The 18,519-nt window shown below is 36.1% G+C and overlaps 1 protein-coding gene across 2 annotated transcripts in view; it reads left to right on the forward strand.

The window, feature by feature from the left end:
* BIRC6 (baculoviral IAP repeat containing 6) overlaps positions 1–18,519 on the forward strand; it is a 178,099-nt gene that overhangs the window by 80,257 nt on the left and 79,323 nt on the right. For both annotated transcript variants that reach the window (XM_035564936.2, XM_050709359.1), the window contains exons 42-51: positions 764–890; positions 1,690–1,800; positions 5,955–6,088; positions 7,129–7,256; positions 9,906–10,468; positions 12,405–12,580; positions 13,109–13,205; positions 13,389–13,583; positions 15,412–15,612; positions 16,253–16,532. In XM_035564936.2, the coding sequence (XP_035420829.1) occupies positions 764–890; positions 1,690–1,800; positions 5,955–6,088; positions 7,129–7,256; positions 9,906–10,468; positions 12,405–12,580; positions 13,109–13,205; positions 13,389–13,583; positions 15,412–15,612; positions 16,253–16,532 (2,012 nt within the window). The remainder of the gene's footprint in view (positions 1–763; positions 891–1,689; positions 1,801–5,954; positions 6,089–7,128; positions 7,257–9,905; positions 10,469–12,404; positions 12,581–13,108; positions 13,206–13,388; positions 13,584–15,411; positions 15,613–16,252; positions 16,533–18,519) is intronic.

The following is an 18,519-nucleotide window of genomic DNA, read 5'->3' on the forward strand; positions in this document are numbered from 1 at the left end:
TAGAGGTCCCTTCTGACCTGAATCATCCTGTGATTCTAAATGTTAAAATGAGATGTGTGCTTTCTGAGAAGTCATTGATTTAATGCTGTTCTTGATAATACACAAGGGAACGCAGTATGTTGTATGTAAGTGCTCAGGTACCTACCTACCTGTTTATATTTTAATTGGATGGCTGACTGCATCCCTCAATCGTTCTTTACATACCCTATCCAAAATGCAGTTTGTGAGGTAAAGGACCTTGATGTTTCCCCAGAATATCCAAGTAGTTAGTTTCCTCAAGGGAGTTACTCAGAGTAAGCATTTGTGTCTCCCTGATAGTAAAGAAGATTTCCCAATAGTTAAATTGGCTTCTGTGAGTACCTTTTGAATAATTTCAGTTGACTTTTAAATGTCACTTGCCTAAATTGAGACATCCCAAAAGCTTACGTGCAACCAGTATTTCAGTAGAAAGGTTTTCCAGATAATAAAAAATACACAGATTTTTGAGCAGTGTGTACAACTTTGTTTTTTTAAGAGAAACTTCACTGTGTTTTGAAAGTCCATAACAAAAACATAGCAAAATAAGTTGCTAGTTATGATGGTTTTTACTTGAATATGTTATTTATCAGAATCTTTAGATCAAGTAGTGGAGTGTGTATTTGTGTTATCAGTGGAACAGAAACAGTTGAAAATGTAGATAAGACTTTTTAAATGAAATTTTTTTTGCTCTGCAGTTCTGGAAAAACACTTGAATTTGGTCTGATTTTTTTTTTCCTTTTTGCAGCTTGAATCCCTCTTACAGTTATGGCTCACATTAAGCCTGAATTCCAGCTCCTCGGGAAGTAAAGATAGTGGCGCTGATATTTTCCTTTATAATGCTAATCGAATACCTGTAATTTCCTTGAATCAAGGTAAAAATACATGAAATAGGGGAAATGCATTTTCAGGAGGTGTGAGATTATTGCCTATTGGTATTCTTGTCAAGATCAGTGACGGAATGATTTCTGTGTTCTTATTAAAGAATTCCTGGTCTCGTTATCTTCTTGACATGAAAAACATGTAGCTAATACACAACTGAGAGATGGTTCCTTGAATTCGAGTAATCTCCTCATAAATTAAATTGTAAAGGTTGTGCTTCTTAATTCATCGTTACTCTCCAGAAGACTCTTTAAGACATGTCTTAGTCTAAGGTGAACTGTGCACCTGTATGCACTTTTCTGACAAATTTCTTTTCCTGGTACACCATCCTATGAACTGTTTATTATTACTATCAGATTAATATCTGATATTAGGGGTAGGCATGGAGATGCCGTTTTACTTTTTGACATCAGTCTACTGACCTGTCAAAAAGATGTCTATTTTTTTATATAAAGTATTTTATATAGTGTAAAAAAAAACAACTGTGGTATCTTGTGGTGAGGGTCTAAAACGTTAAGGCCTACTATAATGAACCTGTTGAGTTCTGTGAAGACCTTTGAAATACAATATTTCTTTACATCATTTTTTCTGAGGTGGCAGGGTTTGGCACTGTAGAAAGTTCTGTGGGCCAGTTGCTGTGAAGTGCTGGTGTAAGCTTCTTTTCCTAATTGCTTGGAACAGTAGTTGTCAGAACAAAGTAAATAGAGCAAACAAAACTATAGCAGTCAAAATGAGAAATTTGTTTTAATACCCTGATAATTAATGCTTAGTAAAACATGTTTTTGTTGACAGCTTCAGTAACTAGCTTCCTGTCAGTTCTGGCATGGTATCCTAACACCTTACTCCGGACATGGTGCCTTGTGCTTCATAGCCTAACTCTCATGACAAATATGCAGCTTAATGGTAAGTTGTGGGATTTTTTGTTATTTGTTCTTACAATGTGCAAATGAGTGTTGATTTCCATCTGAAAGATTACCAGAATTTTCCCTTTGTCACAGAAGTACTTTGGCTGGCTCTTCCTCAAAGAGTTAATCAAGAGTTTATCAAGATGGCTCCATAGACTGCTTGTACCATGAAAAATGAAACCCTAGTGGTAAAAGAAAAGGCTATTACAATTAAGTTTGCAGTGTCCTCTAAAAAGGATTTTTAGGCCTAGCTTAAGATCCTTGGGAAGTAGCTTTGTATTATGGGTAGAGGTAGCAGAGGGTGAGGATTAAGGTAGTGTGAGAAGTGTTTGTTTCTCTGATGCAGTAGGAATTTTTTCATAAATATGCAGACTCGAGTCACGGCTTATGTTAAGCTACCTGAAGATAAGCCCATAAAAGCCAGATCTATTCAGAAAGAAATCCATCTATTTCATTTCACTTCCCTATGCACAATAGATTATCTTGCGTTCTCCATATTGCTCCATAACACAGTAGAAATAATCTCCCATTGTGGATGAGATATTGCCACAAGTCAGGTAGAAATTAAAGGATGTTATTTTTGAATGAAGAATTTAAGCTTCTTAATGGCTTACTATCATACGACAGCTGTCATGAGGAATGTGTTTGTGGCCTTGTCCTCAAGGCTAAGGAAGATACCAAGAATTAAGAACTTGGAGACTGGAATCTCTGAAAACCTTCATATTAGGCCAAATCAGAGCTCTTTTACATTCTGGTTTCATGCCAAGCATATGACTAAAGGCAATAATTATAGAAGAAAGAAACCCAGAGTCATCTGAAGATCATACTTTTCTGAAACAATTTGCCATTCTCTGGTGACACAACTACTTGCAACAGTTTTCCACAAAGCTGCTTCACAAAGCTTTAAATGCTTTTCTAAAAATGCTTTTAAAAGCTTTTTAAAGCTTAGCTCCACAAGGCTTTAAATGCTTAAACACCATTTGAAACCATTGTCTTAGGGGTGCATTTTTTTTCTACAAGTTTCACTCTCTGTCCTTTTTCTGTGATGTTATTTAGAGATCAGTCTCATGAAAATATGCTGAAACTTTTGCTACTAGGTGAAATGGTGGTGCTGAGGGTAGATTAATGGAAAAGACTTTGTTGATATTCACAGTCTTTGTATTTGAGAACAGGATGTGGCCTGATTTGTAGAATAACAGTGCCTGTCATGCATGTGTATTGTCAACACCGTGATTGTAACTGTAAGCTATCAATTTCCAAAAATTTTGCTGTGTACACCACTGGTTGTATGTGAACCTCTTCCATGTGGTACGAGACAATGTCTGTGTTCTGACACTGATAGATAGGCAGCTGTGCATATGTGGGAGCTTTTTAGGCAACTGCCTGAGATCAGTAAGAGATGATCTGAATAAAAAGCTGCTAAGAAGCGACTGCTGTGATTGAACACAGGTGTGAATGTGGTTGTGGATTTTGGTGTTTATAAGATTTGAGCCCCAACTGCCTCCTTTTCCTGTACTTACCTATAGAGCCAGAAGCTAGGTAAGTTTCAGCACACATCAGATAACTTCTGTGCCAGGATTCCTCAGTAGCTAGTAATTCAAAATAATATTCTATCTTGATGGCACTGAGTTATGATATTTAAGAAAAGAAATACTCTGTCCACTTTGTGACAACTGAGGGTGGGATCCATCAGAGCATTCTCCTATCAATGACTTTGGTTTCCATGTGCTTTAACTGAAAACAGGGCTTAGCAATAATCAGTCTCTTAAACCATTAAAGACAGTGCCTTGCAGGAGTTCCCAGCAACTTACAGTTCTCAAAAATGTGTTTGCCAGAAGAGATGGGTTTTGGGGTTGTTTTATTTATTTATTTTAGTGTAAGCAAACAATTTAGAGAGAGTAGTTTAAAGACATGTTGTTCCTGAGACTGATGAAATGTAAGTGACGTCAGCATTCTTTTGAGTAGAACTTCTCTTGTGTCCTCTATAGCTCTGTAATGATTTAAGATATGAAGTGGACTGTCAATTCTGGAGAAGTTCTAGTATTTAAAAACAAACAGGGAAAAAAAAAACACAGAATAAGTGTGTTGCTTGTTGCACTGGTTGTGGACTTCATAGGTGATTCTCTGAAGGTACCATTTAACAGTGCAGTAAAGCACAAAAGTATGTTACTTCTTCAAGTAAAATAAACACTTGGGGAGTTTTTGCACACTTACCTCAAAATAAATTTGGATATGTGGTAGTTTTGGAAATAATAAAATGAAATCTTGCTTCAAACTAATCTTTGAGGCTGTTTCAGTGGTGCAGTTACATTGAAACAATGAAAAGTTACAGAAAACAAGCATACATGTAAGAGGTATGGCCTTAGCAAGTTAGTGTCTTTAGTGACCTGAGTGGCATTTTCATTTTTAAGGTGAACTATTGCAGACTCAGAAATGCCCCCAAAAGCCAACCAACCAAAAAATCCCACTGGCAACCTACATACCTAGTTTTCTTATGAGGAAAATTAGTGTTTTGAGTATTTTACTTCAGTAAATGTTATGGGGTGAAGCTTCAGGTGGTGGGGAAAATGAACTTGATCAGTTTACCCAGGCTGGTGTTTCCAAGGCACATCCTGCAATGGAATTCTTCTCTGTGATTCTGAAAAGTTCAGTTTTTCTTTCAGGGAACCAGTGAAATTATGCACATAGCTTTTATTTATTTATTTATTTGCACATTTCTCCCTCACCCAAACAAGACTTAGCTTTTCCATTTTTTGCACTGTCTAATGTAAACTAGAGCAGGCTTATTGTCTACAGTACACTGGAACTGTAATGCTTTGGTGTGCTTTATTGCTTTTATTCAATTCCAGCTATTGCCATTCCATCAGTCAGAGCCATACGTACTTATTCTAAGACTAATACTGATAAATCCAATGAGAAATTATTTGTGTAGCTGCACAAGAAATACTTTCAGCATTACTTTTCTGCATTCATCTAAAGGAAGAAATTTGTCTGCAATTTGAGAATAAATTGGCATTTGATAAGGGGAAAACTTACTATGAATTATCTTTGTTTTCTACTTCTTCCATCTTCCCGTAGGGATTTCTTCTAATAGCAAGTCTCTTTCCAATGCTATTTTTATTTAATTGCTCTGGAAACTTTTCAGCTGAGATGGAAGTAGTCAGGGTTTAAATCTCATTTTGACTGAAATGTTTCTCTCCTAGTTGGTATTTTATTGTTTAATATAAGGAAGTTACGGTGAATACTGAGGACTGATTAATAGAATGACCAGACAAACTCTGTATCAGAGCACCATTTTCTCTTGTTTGTCTTTCTTTCACATATAGAGTCATTGAATCATTAATGTTGGAAGAGACCTTCAAGCTCATCTGGCCCAACCATCCCCCTACTACCAATGTCACCCACTAAACCATGTCCCTAAGCATCAGGTCCAACCTTTCTGTCAACACCCCCAGGGATGGTGATAGTCAGAAAGAGATCACATCTTCAGCATGTAATAACCTGGAGTTTCATTTAGATAGGTATAACATTATAAGAGCAAGTCTTTTTGTTCAGTAGTTAGCTGTGCTTTTTTTCAAGTTGTATTTTGAGTTGATTTTATATATCACTACTGAATAAGGCTGCACATTTAATAAAGCTTATTTGTTTGATCATTGAAGAGTATATTTTAATTCTACGTTTGGTCCTCAAAACCCTTATCCTGCAGTGTTAGTCCATGATGAGAAGTCTCTGAATGTGCCACAGACAACAATACCTTGATTGTTTACAGGATAATAGAACATGTGGTCTCTGCATGTCGAACTAAGAAACGCACTTAAGCCTTATTAAAGTGGTAGACTAGCAAAGAAAAAAAAAAAGTCAAAATATCTGTAAATATTTTTCCTACAAAATAAAACTGCTTTTGGGAATTTTGCTTTGGCAACTTTAGATACTAATGGAATATTTTGGGGGTAGTTATAACTGTAACTTTATTTTTCTAATTAAAAACTCTTCACTCAAAATGGTAGTCCTGAGCAACCAATTTCTGTTAGCTGATTCTACTGTGAATATTTGTGCATAATGCAGTAAGTATAATGGATATACAGTATAAATGTTGGATTTACACCTAATGTTTAAGATGAGAGATTTAATTTTCCAGCTTTTATTTTTAAGCTGGTCCAAGCAGTGCCATTGGAGCTCAGGAAAGTACTGCCCAACTGTTGGTGTCAGATCCAAACCTCATTCATGTGTTAGTGAAATTTCTTTCCGGCACTAATCCTCATGGAACAAATCAACACAGTCCACAGGTAATCACCAAATAAAATAACAGAATAACTCTTCATAGTAGGTTTTGAATACACTTGACATAAATATGTTATTCAAAATGTATTATTCTTGGCTTGCTTTTGTTTTTTTTTTTATAGCCTTAGTTGGTTCTTACAAACAACAGTAGGGAAATTCATATCGGTAATCCAGTATGATTAGTAATCTTTCTTTTTTACAACTATATGGACACTTGCTACAGGGAGAGAATGCTATGTGAACGTGTTCCATGTTAGGATTTTTAGTAGTATGTGTGGAAAAATGACAAGAGTTAGCTTATATATAAGCTAACAATAAGTTAGCTTACTGAAATCATGTTGGATAGGGATGAAGAAAACAAGGTTAACTTTAAATATCCAGAATTTAAATTCCAGTTTAAATTCCAGATTTAAAAAAAAAAAAAAAAAAAAAAAAACCTCTCATGGCTCTATTTTATGCCTGTTTTCTGAATTAATGTGGTTTCTACTGTTTCTTCTCTAATTTCAACTAATGGTTTTCTCCTCTTCACAGTCTTTGAGATATTTGTGAATGGTGGCAAAAAAAGCCCAAGTTAACTTATTTGTATGTAATATTTGACAGTAGTCCCAAAACCAGTTTAGGAGACAGAAAACAATTAGAATTTCCAGTCTTTTCCAGGCTGTTCCAGAATTTAAACATTGTGCAGGACTACCAGTTTAAAGCACATATATGTAAACGTATAGTTTGTGAAAATCTATTCACATTAGCACAGCGATATATTCTGTTTGAAGCATAGTTTGCATTGCTGAAAAGATAAAATCTCAAGATGCTTAACGAGTTTTAGGCAAAGAACGGAATTATTTGCTTTTTACTCATGGATAATAGTAGAAAACCGCATAGTATAAATTGATACAGAATAGTTCTCTTGTGAAAACTCCGTAAAATTTTTCATGAAGCAATACGTAATACTCTTTTGTTCTTAGAAAATGTTTTTCCTGCTAGGAATAAATGTTCTTGAAGACATTTTCAGTTTTATATATACTTATTAAAATGCTTTTTCCTCTAGGTTGGGCCAACAGCTACGCAAGCTATGCAAGAATTTCTTACTCGATTACAAGTGCACCTTTCTTCAACTTGTCCTCAGATGTTCAGTGAATTTTTATTGAAATTAATACATATACTTTCAACAGAAAGGTAAATCTTAACTTTTTGTTTGTTCTTATACACTCCTTGTCTTTAAAATCTGTGTGAGTGTGAATCACAAGTGAAATGTGTACATTGCCCCTTGTCATACTGGCAAGTTATATCTGGATGGAGATCTTTGCAGCATTACCGGTGCATCTAGGCAGTTTCTGGAATGTGGAAGAGCTCACCTGGAATCCACACACAGTTGTCCTTAAGTGAGGGACAGTGAATGAAAGCAATAAGCAGTTGGTTGGAGTTTTATAACATCTAGAGCTAAGATGTAGGCCTTTTTTCCTGTTACAGTAATCCCTAGAATAAAAGTGCTGTTGATGAGCTTACCCATTAAAAAGAAAAAGTATCCTGAGAGGCCTGAATTAATGAAAAGCTAAGCAAATTATTCTCAGATTGTGAAAATAACATGAATGGCTTTTATAATCATAGGTTCATAAAATGGTTTAGGTTGGAAGGGACCTTAAAGGTCACCTAATTCCAACCCACCTGCCATGGGCCAGGACACCTTCCACTAGACCAGGTTGCTCAAAACTCCAGCCAGCATGAGAGGATTTACATACCAGTTTTGAAACAATTACAGCATTTCAAACATTATCTCAATCTCTGCTAATGGAGAACAACCCCAGTATCTTGCTGCTCCCTCTGTGTGGATTTTGTAAATACCTGAAGCTGGATTTACACAGGGTGTTCATCTAGGGAAGTCATTTCTCTCTGAGCTCTTTTAAGGGCATATCACTATTTTACTTTTACTAGCTTCTGAATTTAGGAAGTGGAACTACCTTTGGCTCTGAATTGAAGTTCTCTTGCCTCTTTCCTCTGTTTCAGTTTATTTCTTCCACAGGTGGAAGATTTTTTGACCTGCTTATTGCTGGTAAAAGTACTTCTCTCCCTCTCTCTCTCTCTCTCTCTCTCTCTCTCTCTCTCTCTCTCTTTATCTTGGTGTTTACTTGGGGATATTTCTTAAGCAAAATGACATTGCTGTAGGTAGGAACAGATCCTTAGGCTGGCCATTTTCATGCCAGATGAGGTTGTTGGTGGCGTAACACTGGGGAAGTTAGCACTGCCTTTCTTTTCTCGTTTCCTCTTCCTCACAGTGGGAAACCTCCTTTGTCCTACTCTCTTCCTGGAGCCTATTGATGTCTCATCTCCCCACTAGTGTAGAGCAGTGCAACTGGCCAGGAAGGAGAGAAGAGCTTCTGGCTTGTCTTTAACAGCTCTGCTTCTTCAAAGCTTGGTCAATGAGCACAGGACAGTTTTGTATATGGCAATACACTGGTTATGTTGCAATTGTGTGGTCTGAAGCGCGTTAGGAATTATCATTGATTTTGTTGATGTTCTGCATATCCCCAGACAAAAGCTTCATATAATTAGGGAAGAGCTTCTTCTGCTTCTGGCTTCCCAGTAGGTGGCACTTTGGTGTTATCTATCCTTTAATCATACAGAAAACTGTTTCAGCCTTCTCTAAGAAATTTTACTGCAGTAATTTGAATTGGATGGGTGGTGTTCACCGGGTTACATTAATGACCTATTACTTAGACAAGAAATATGATAATACAATAAAATCATTAATTCAAAGTGAATCTTAAAATGCATGCCTGTGTACCATAATCTACTTGAAATAAGCTGATGATCCCTCTGAAATAGTAGCTTTTGGAATGCATTAGGGCTTTTTGAGGCAAACCAAAGGTGGGACTCAAAAGTCAAAAAATGAAATAAAAGCACCAAAAAAGGGTTTAGATGATTATTTCTGAGACCTCAGGCAGTTATTGAATTGCACCATATCTGCATGTACCATGTATAAGATTGATCGTAAAGAAAATATGTTTTACTGTTAGAACTAATTAAATGGCAAATATTTTCTTCAGGGCAGTTTATAGAAAATGTTTTGTATTTAATGTTAAAAGTTACAGTAGGATTGATCAATGTCAAAAGATACAGAGAAGTATTTTAGAAGTTAGTAACCCAACCGCATTTAAAGAATTAGCAGCTTTATTTTAAATACACTGATTCAGAAGACTTATTTTGTAGTCTACCACTAAATATTTAAAAACAGTTGGGAAAATAAAGAGAGATCCCTTTATTAATCAACCTACAAGCACCTAACTGTGACAGTTGGAGTGTCTTCTCACGGTTTTACTTGTAGTTACCGTTTGGATAACTAAAAACTGACCATTCTTTTCTTTACCATGGGGAAGAAAAGGACAGGAAATAATTCTTAATGGTTTTAGTATTATATGACTTCTTCCTGTGAAGTTTCCATGCAAGTACATGAAACTTTTCACCCACAAAAACTGAATAGGAATGTATTGCAAATCTGTACCCGCACAATTAACCAGTCAATTAAAAAAAAAAAAAGACTTTTTCAAAGGAGGCTTTCATCTTTAGTGGTTTCAAGCAAGTGACATCTTGAAGAGGTTCCACAGGCTGTGTAATGACTGGTATATAAAAAAAGTTAAGAATGCTTGACCTATGTGAAAGATCAGTTGATGCTTCAAGTGCAGTTCTGAAAATGGCTTCATTTTTAATTTGTTGAATGTCTAGTGTGCTTTTTCGATTCTTAAAACGTAGGCAAACAAAAATATGAAACTGTTTAACTTGTTGATGTTGAATAATGAAATATCTTTCTTTATATTTTTTTTCTTTCAGGGGTGCTTTCCAGACAGGCCAGGGGCCCTTGGATGCACAAGTGAAACTCTTGGAATTTACCCTGGAACAGAACTTTGAAGTTGTGTCAGTTAGCACTATTTCTGCAGTAATTGAGTCTATAACGTTCCTTGTGCATCATTACATCACATGTTCAGACAAAGTGATGTCTCGCAGTGGCTCAGACAGCTCTGTGGGTGCTCGAGCATGTTTTGGAGGACTTTTTGCCAATATTATCCGTCCAGGTGATGCCAAAGCAGTCTGTGGAGAAATGACGAGAGACCAACTTATGTTTGATTTGTTAAAGCTGGTGAACATTTTAGTTCAACTGCCACTTTCAAGTAACCGAGAATATAGTGCCCGTGTGCCAGTAGCAAGCAGTACTACAGACAGTGTGTCTGATGAAGAAAAGGTTTCAGGAGGCAAAGATGGCAATGGAAGCAATCCTAATGTTCAAGGATCAACTGCGTATGTGGCAGACTTGGTGTTAGCCAACCAACAAATTATGAGCCAGATTTTGTCTGCCCTTGGCCAGTGTAACAGCAGCGCTATGGCAATGATTATTGGTAGGTATTTTGTAACCAAAATGATTTTTGGGGGGCTTATTTGCACAAATCAAACCACTGGATAAGATACCAAAAGAATGGTACTACATGTGCAAAAGTGGAAAAATATTTTGAAGATGGATAAGCAAAGATCTTGCACTCCATTTCAGAGACAATAGTTGTAAAATTTTGTATTCTGTATTGTTTCTCTTATTTCAAAGAAGGTATCTCTGTATTTTCTAAGCTGGTCTCTTTTAAGCAAGTATGAAACTATTTAACCAAAGCTATTATCTGAAAGCAACATAGTCTTTGGATGAAAATGTGTGAATGCCAGACCAGTGATCTGACATAAGAGCAACAGAGAAAAAAGTATTAATCTCCAGTAGTCAAATTAAACAGCAGGCTGCATTTTACAAGCCTGAATCGCATTGCTGGAACCTTCCTGAAATTAATTCCAGAACATCTTATCCTTCACTCTGGATAGTTGGTGTCATGTCACAAATATGCTGTGAATACTGAAAGTAGTTCTGGGAATTGTTGGTTGTTCTGAGTTTTTGCAGGGGGGAAATTCAAATACTATCCACAACTTTGATGTCTTTCTAAACCACGACTTTCTAAATTTGTGTCCAGCAAATGTTTTGTACTTTTAAAATTTGGAAAGATAGTGTTGTTTCAATATGTTTTTCATAGAATTCTGGGTGCTGGGCCAGCTGATCCCTTCAATGGATTGTTTCCCCCAAGGTCCTTTGATATAGGTTGTTGCAACTAGTGTGTGTGTGTGTATTTTGGGAAGATATAACAAAGCTCTTTGTGATTTTAGTTCCTTCATGAAAAACTGCATTGAGGTCTCTCCAGACAATTTCTTTGAACAAAACATTTTTCCAAGTCTGCTGCCAATGTTATAGATGATCCAAAAATCAGTTATCAGCATTTATTATTTAAACGTGTAATGACTAGTGCAGAATGCTAGCTACCCAGGGAAGATAAACTGGAAGACTTCAGCAAATGTGTGGTGCCTCTGGTGTCAAAATTTCAGCTAATAATGTTGATTTACTGCGCCTGGCAAGCCAGTTGGTCAGGAACCACAATAGCCTCGAGTAATTCACTTGTTGCATGAAGTTAAAACATCTGTTCGTTTACCTTTTGTGACTGACTTGTCTATTCATTTCATTAGGGTTTCATGCTTTGTCATTGACAGACTATGAAAATCACACAAGTTACAGTATTCCCATCCTATTCTACCCTCTCCTTGCTTCAAAATCTTCACAACCCCTTAGCTGGCTTCACCTCTGTCATTTATTTTAAATTCTCTAGACCCTGCAGAGTCTGAGTCTTAGCAGACTTTTCTGTCTGTGTCCATGCTTCCAGTGCATACCAGTATTTTCTTTCTTGACAACTTATAAGTGATTAAAGTACTATAGCTGTCAATTCTCTTGCCAAAATGTTTCTCTAAGGCACGTTGCAAAGATCACTTAAACACATTCTCAATGTTATTATCTGTTAGTATAATTCCAGTTCCTGTAAATGGCAGGGAAATGAAATCCATTCCCCCAACTCCAGTCTAAAACCACTTTTAAAAGCTCTTCCAGATTGATGTCATATGCTTTGTGAGACAGTTATATTTACAGAGGTAATCTCTCTTTGGGAAGACTATTCTACTGCTTTCCTTCCTCCTTTTCAGCAATGTGTAGTCAATACTGCTGAATAAATCCTGAACTGTAACATTGAGAAGGAAAGTTCAAGGAGAGGTATTTCCAATAGAAATACATATATTAGGTGGTCTAGGAACGCTAATAGTAATTTATATGATCATGAAAACTAGTCTATTTGTTGTTTTGAAAATCACTGTGAATGTTTAACTGAAATGAAATTTAAATGTCTTTAAGGTCTCCTCTGTGCTGTAATAGTATTTTAGGTCTCAGCTTCTAAACTTTGAACTGTTTCTGTTTTCACAAAGGTGCGAGTGGCTTACATCTTACTAAACATGAAAACTTTCATGGTGGCTTAGATGCGATATCAGTTGGAGATGGGTTGTTCACTATCCTGACAACACTTAGTAAAAAAGCAACAACGGTGCAAGTGATGCTTCAGCCAATTCTTACTTACATGGCTTGTGGGTACATGGGAAGACAGGTAGGTTTCCCTTATTTTGAAGTACTTTAAGATAATTATAGGTTACCTGTTGCTATGTAAAAGAAATTTTGACTTCTTCCAACCTCATGTCACTGCGATGCAGAAGGTAAGAAGGCTTCATCCATTGATCATGGTGGAGGGGGAGAGAAAGAGTTTCTTTAAGGACATTTTGACATTCCTGTAAACATTCCTGGCTAAAGGCTTTTGAAGATGACTGTTCCGTTGTGTTTAAGTGGGAAACGCATTTATTGTGTTCGTATTAGTGGGTATTTTAAATGTCCAATATTCTTATTTCTGTATAACTGCATACCTGGTAGTTTAGTCTTTTCCATATCGCAAAGATTTCTCCTTTGCAGGAGTGAACCTTCTGGAGTGTGATATTGCTAGTTTGTGGTAGAAAGTTCATCTGTGGTGGATTTCTTCTCTGGGATTTTTGCCTACTAAAAGGGGAGACTAAGAGTAGCCAAGCGTATTTCATATCATATGAGTTCTGTATGAAACTGTGTATTTCATAACTTTTTCTTCTAGGGTTCTCTTGCCACGTGTCAATTGTCTGAACCGCTGCTCTGGTTCATTTTACGAGTGTTGGACACCAGTGAGGCACTGAAGGCGTTTCATGATATGGGTAAGAATGTCTTTTCTTTGGTTGCATCAAGTAAAAGGTTTATTGTAGATTTTTATGGCACTTAAAGAAGGAATACAGCTGTACATCTGGAGGAGCAAACTTGCTAAATCTGCTTCTGCTTGCTTAGAATCTATTGCAGGCTTCTGAACAGTGTTTTTTCCCCCCCCACCGTGTTGTACACAGGTGGTGTTCAGCTTATTTGTAACAACATGGTAACGAGCACAAGAGCAATTGTTAACACAGCAAGAAGTATGGTTTCAACTATTATGAAATTCCTTGATTCTGGTCCCACCAAAGCAACAGACAGCAGTTTGAAAGCCAGAGTGCTGGCTTCCGAGCCTGATAATGCAGAGGGAATTCACAATTTTGCACCTTTGGGTAAGTGATACAACCTTCTCTTGCATTAATATCCAGTGGCCACCTGAATCTTTATTATGTTCTTAACAGAAAGTATTGTGATAATGTTAAATGTTGCAGTAGTATTAAACCTTCTAAACAGAGGGGGTACTGGTGTTTCAAGATGATGTTGAGGGAGTAAACAAATTCTTTGCTTAGTCCTTCCTCCTCTCGATAGGGGAAAGAGGGGAGTGATCTGTATGTGATGTAGCCACTGCATCAAGGTAGCTCCCTTCCTCCCCTGGGTTATTTGGATACCCAGGTCCAGCCCAGTTTTTGTGGTAGTCGCACTAAGACTCACTGACTTCACTTAACGTGCATCAGGTTTGATCCAGCTTTTACAGAAGTGTTGCAAAGACAGGTGATGCAGAATGAGCCTGAGCTACGTCAAACAGAGTAGCAGGTGCTGGAGCACTGGACTACTTCTGCTGATGCTGCTCTCATGCTTGCACCTAATTGCACCGATGGTACCTGCATAAATATTTGTTAGAATTGCAGTGCTGTTTTGGTATGAATACAGTGGCTGCTGCTTTTTAAAATGCATGTGTTTTGAGATGTAGATGCCTTCTAATATTTTACTGAGGCTTTTTATTCCACTACTTGTGTCTTAATGATCCATGTTGCTGCCCGCTAACCTATTGTAGCCAATGAATGTGTGTATACATATATATATTTATATGTATATATATATATATATAATGTCCAATGTCTCACTGTCAGGAGTGAAGAAAGATTTATTATATTTTATTATTTTTTTTAATTTTTGGAAGAACTGTAGGATAAGAGAGAAGTCCCTTCAGTCCTCTCATGCAAATTTAAAAGAATCGAATAAAATAATTTGGCAGAATATGGGACCATTAGAAATCTTCTACTTTGCTATTCACAAATTTTGAAGAGGTAAATCTGATAAACCTGCAAATGTTGGTAGTTAATTCCTTTAAGTAGTAAGAGTCCTAAAGATAGATCACAGTGGTTTCTTGCATGCCTCACCACTAAACTTGCAAAGTGCTGCAGTTATTGGTATTCTTCTATGAGCGTATCTATCTTCATACTCTCAACTGAAAGTAAAATATTCTTTTAAAGTGTACCTTATGATTTTTTTCACTTTCTACACATGGATTCTCATCATGTGGTGTTCTCAGACACAAACTGGATACATTTGGGATAATAGTCTGTCAAAATGTGTACTCCAGGAATTCACCTCCAATAAGCAATTCAGTCATGGGACCAGGCTAGAGCTGCTGTAAAGTAAAACACCCCAAGTGTGTGTAATTAGAACAGCACAGATCTGGTCTTGGTGTGCCATACAACTTGCTGGAAGACATAGTCTATGTCTTTCATTCTTAAATCCTACTAAGATTTGAAAAATACATAGTTCATGTGGTCATAGGCTTTCAGTTTTGGTGCCTTATTTTAGAAAAAAGGTTTTCATGTTAAACAGAGCTTTTTCAGAAAAATGTTAGCAGACTTCAGTTATAAAGGTATTTGTTACCATTCTAATACTTAAACATTTAAAACTTTAATTACGTTAACTATGAATTAACAGAGGTCAAGTTCTAAGCATACTGGTCAACCTGCACCTTTTTGTTTGGTTTGTTTTTATAATTAGATCTTGATGGAAAGTTTAGGGTTTTGGTAGCAAATAGCAAAAAGTAAAACACTTAAGCAGTTCTCATTATTGTATTTGGAATGTATGAATAAACTAAAACAGGTGAGATGGAGAAAAGTGTTTTCCACAATTCAGGCTGTAAGTTGATCTGGGTTTTATTAATAAATATTAATAATGTAAATACTGCTGGTTTTTTTGAAGGTTCAATCACCTCAAGCAGCCCCACTGCCCAACCTGCTGAAGTACTGTTACAGGCTACTCCTCCACATAGAAGAGCTCGGTCTGCTGCGTGGTCATACATATTTTTACCTGAGGAAGCTTGGTGTGATCTTACAATTCATCTTCCTGCAGCAGTGCTGCTCAAAGAGATCCATATCCAGCCTCATCTGGCCTCTCTTGCAAGTAAGTAGATTTGCTAACATTGATGCTGATTTGAGCATTTGAAGGGTAAAATTTAGAAATTACAGGAAACGTAATCAGAGAAACTAAAACTGATAAATTGTTTGAAGAATGACAATAAAATTAGTTAAAAAGCTTGATAGTTCTGCCTTTCTTGAGAATCGAAAGCTCCAATTCTGCTTGATTTCTTATAGCTTAGAATATGTTTTGTGGCATTAACATTAAATATGCCATGGAAGTTGTCAAATGTCTCAAAACTCCGGAAGAGCATGATGTTGATCAGGAGCCTTCAGGCAAACTGATTTGGCATGGCAGTTGGAATAAACCATGAGAGAAGCAGTTTTTCAGCTCTTACTGTCATAGCCCAGCCAGGGAAAATTTGGTATTTATACTGACAGGACTTGTTTTCATGTTAAATCTTTGGAATGAACTAATATAAACCATTTATCAAAATGCTTATGCATTTTACCATATGTCATCACACAGGACAAATACTCTAATTGCAGTTCTGTAGAGGTGTTTGCCTAAGATCATTTTCATCATCTTGTTCTGTATCTTTAACAGGAATGCATGTTTAATGTTTAAAATTCAAACTACTACCATTTTTTTGAGTAGTATTAAACATTCTTATCTTACTCTGTAGCTTGCCCTTCATCAGTATCTGTTGAAATAAGTGCAGATGGTGTCAATATGTTACCTTTGTCAACTCCTGTTATCACAAGTGGTCTCACGTATATAAAAATCCAGCTTGTAAAAGCTGAAGTTGCCTCAGCTGTCTGTCTTCGTCTCCATCGTCCACGGGATGCTAGTACATTAGGCCTCTCTCAAATCAAACTGTTGGGCCTCACAGCTTTTGGAAACACCTCGTCTGCAACAGTCAATAATCCATTCCTTCCCTCTGAGGATCAGGTCTCTAAAACAAGGTAAGCAGTGGCCTGAGACTGGAGGAACAGTTTGTGGTTTTTCTTTATGTTATTGTCTGCTCTGAGTAGCAAACTGTGTTCATGAGTAGCTGGTTTTGTATTTTAACATTTAGATTTGAACGTTTAAAGAATTTGTTATAAATATCTTAGATTTTTATTCTGTTGTTTTACAGTAAGCAGTACTTCTCTCTTTTTTTGCAGCATGCTTAATCTGCATGTGTAAAAGGGTGTGTTTCATCCCTGTAATGATGAAAGAATACAAAAGATAGGAAAGCACTCAGTTCTGTTTCTTCAATGTGTAGGCAGTTGGTTCAAAAAATTAACTAACAGCATATTTCTTATCTCTACTGAAGTCAGGAGACTTACATTGTAAGTATTGAAGCAGGAATAGAAATAGGGCAGTAAAACGTTTTGTGCAATGCGTATCCAATATTTCTGTTTGCAAACATTTGAGAAATATGAACTGAAAGTTGTGATTTTGGCATATCAGCAAGATTTTTCAAAAGCTTTTACTTGCTTAGGTGACATCTTGAATTTCTTACTTATCTGTAAAATTAAAGTAAATAAACTTTTAAGGACTGCCTCAAAATCAATATTTGAGTTTTCCAACTTTGAATTTAATTATTTTTGGGTCAATATTTTAGGTTTCTGGGTTCCACTGAAATCTAGCTTACTAAATTGTTAAAAATCATGACTTTGGAATATTTCACCTTTGAACTTTAATGTTTATAAATTTGAAAAGAGAGCATGGGAAAGTTTTTAAAAAAAATTTCTTCCGTTGGGAAAAATTTTGAGAGAGTAAGAAAATTCAGAGACGATGAACACTATCTGGTGTATATTTGATAAAAGCCATATAACTGAAACTGATCCTTGATCTTGAATAGCAGTGAAAAAAATTATTATAGCCAATTATACTATTGTTATATTTGTACTTCAAAAAAGTTAACTTACAGTTGCACAAACATAAGCAGTATCTAAAAAAGTGAGTGTACATTGTGAGGGTCCTGAAATTTTTTATCATGGTTTTCAGCTTACTTTAAGTATCCCAATAAACTAACGTGACTAATATGATAGATATATTAAATAAACTTGGATATAATTTTCTTTGAAATATTGTCAGCACTTGCTCATTCCTTAAATGATAAATATTTTGGAATAAATTATTCCTAAAATAAAAGTGTAAACTTCATTTAAGATACATGTACGAGCTTCCCATAGTTCAAAAAAAAAAAAAAAAAAGGTGGGTAAAGTTTGCTGTGAAGATGAGGTAACTTGTTATTTTAGAACTTGTTAGTGAAAAGGTGTCATTTGTTTCATGTGGAACTTAGACTGCAGTCTTGTTCATAATGCTCATTTAAACAGCACTGTAGTGTATTTTTTATAAATAAATTCTAACCGATACATTTCTAAATTGATCCAGTTAGAGTAGGTTTGTTTTATTATTAAAAGGAATACTGAACAACACAGTTAAAGAATAAGAGAGATGGGGGTGGGAAATGCAATGGTTAACAAATTTTGAATTTCTGCACTTTTTCTGTGCTTCTTATGTTAGGTAGGACTCCATACTCACTAAGGTTCACTGTAATTTATTGTAGATATTTATGACTGAAAAGGTGCATATCTAGCCTTGCCATTGCAAACTTTTAATCCTCTTAAACACTGCTATTTTTAGGGAAGCTATGCAAATGTATAATTCTAATGCCAACTACTACAGCAGGATTTTGACCTTATGAATATTAATAAATCAAATGGTGCCTAAGTGAGGCAATGGGCTTTTTCATCTTTCACATTTATATTGTGGTCAGCTCCTTTTAATGTTTAAATAAAAATAAAAATTGCAAAAGCAAACCAACAAGAAAAGCCCACACCCCACTGCTCCAGAGACCCCACAAATCTGAGGTACTTATCAGCTGGCCGTGTTGGAAGAAATACGTAGTTAAATCAAGAAATCCTGAGAAGCTTTAGTAATAAATTCTGCAGGCTGTCT

Source organism: Cygnus atratus, chromosome 3 (genome assembly GCF_013377495.2).
Source record: "Cygnus atratus isolate AKBS03 ecotype Queensland, Australia chromosome 3, CAtr_DNAZoo_HiC_assembly, whole genome shotgun sequence".
In the NCBI taxonomy this organism is placed as follows: Eukaryota; Metazoa; Chordata; class Aves; order Anseriformes; family Anatidae; genus Cygnus; species Cygnus atratus.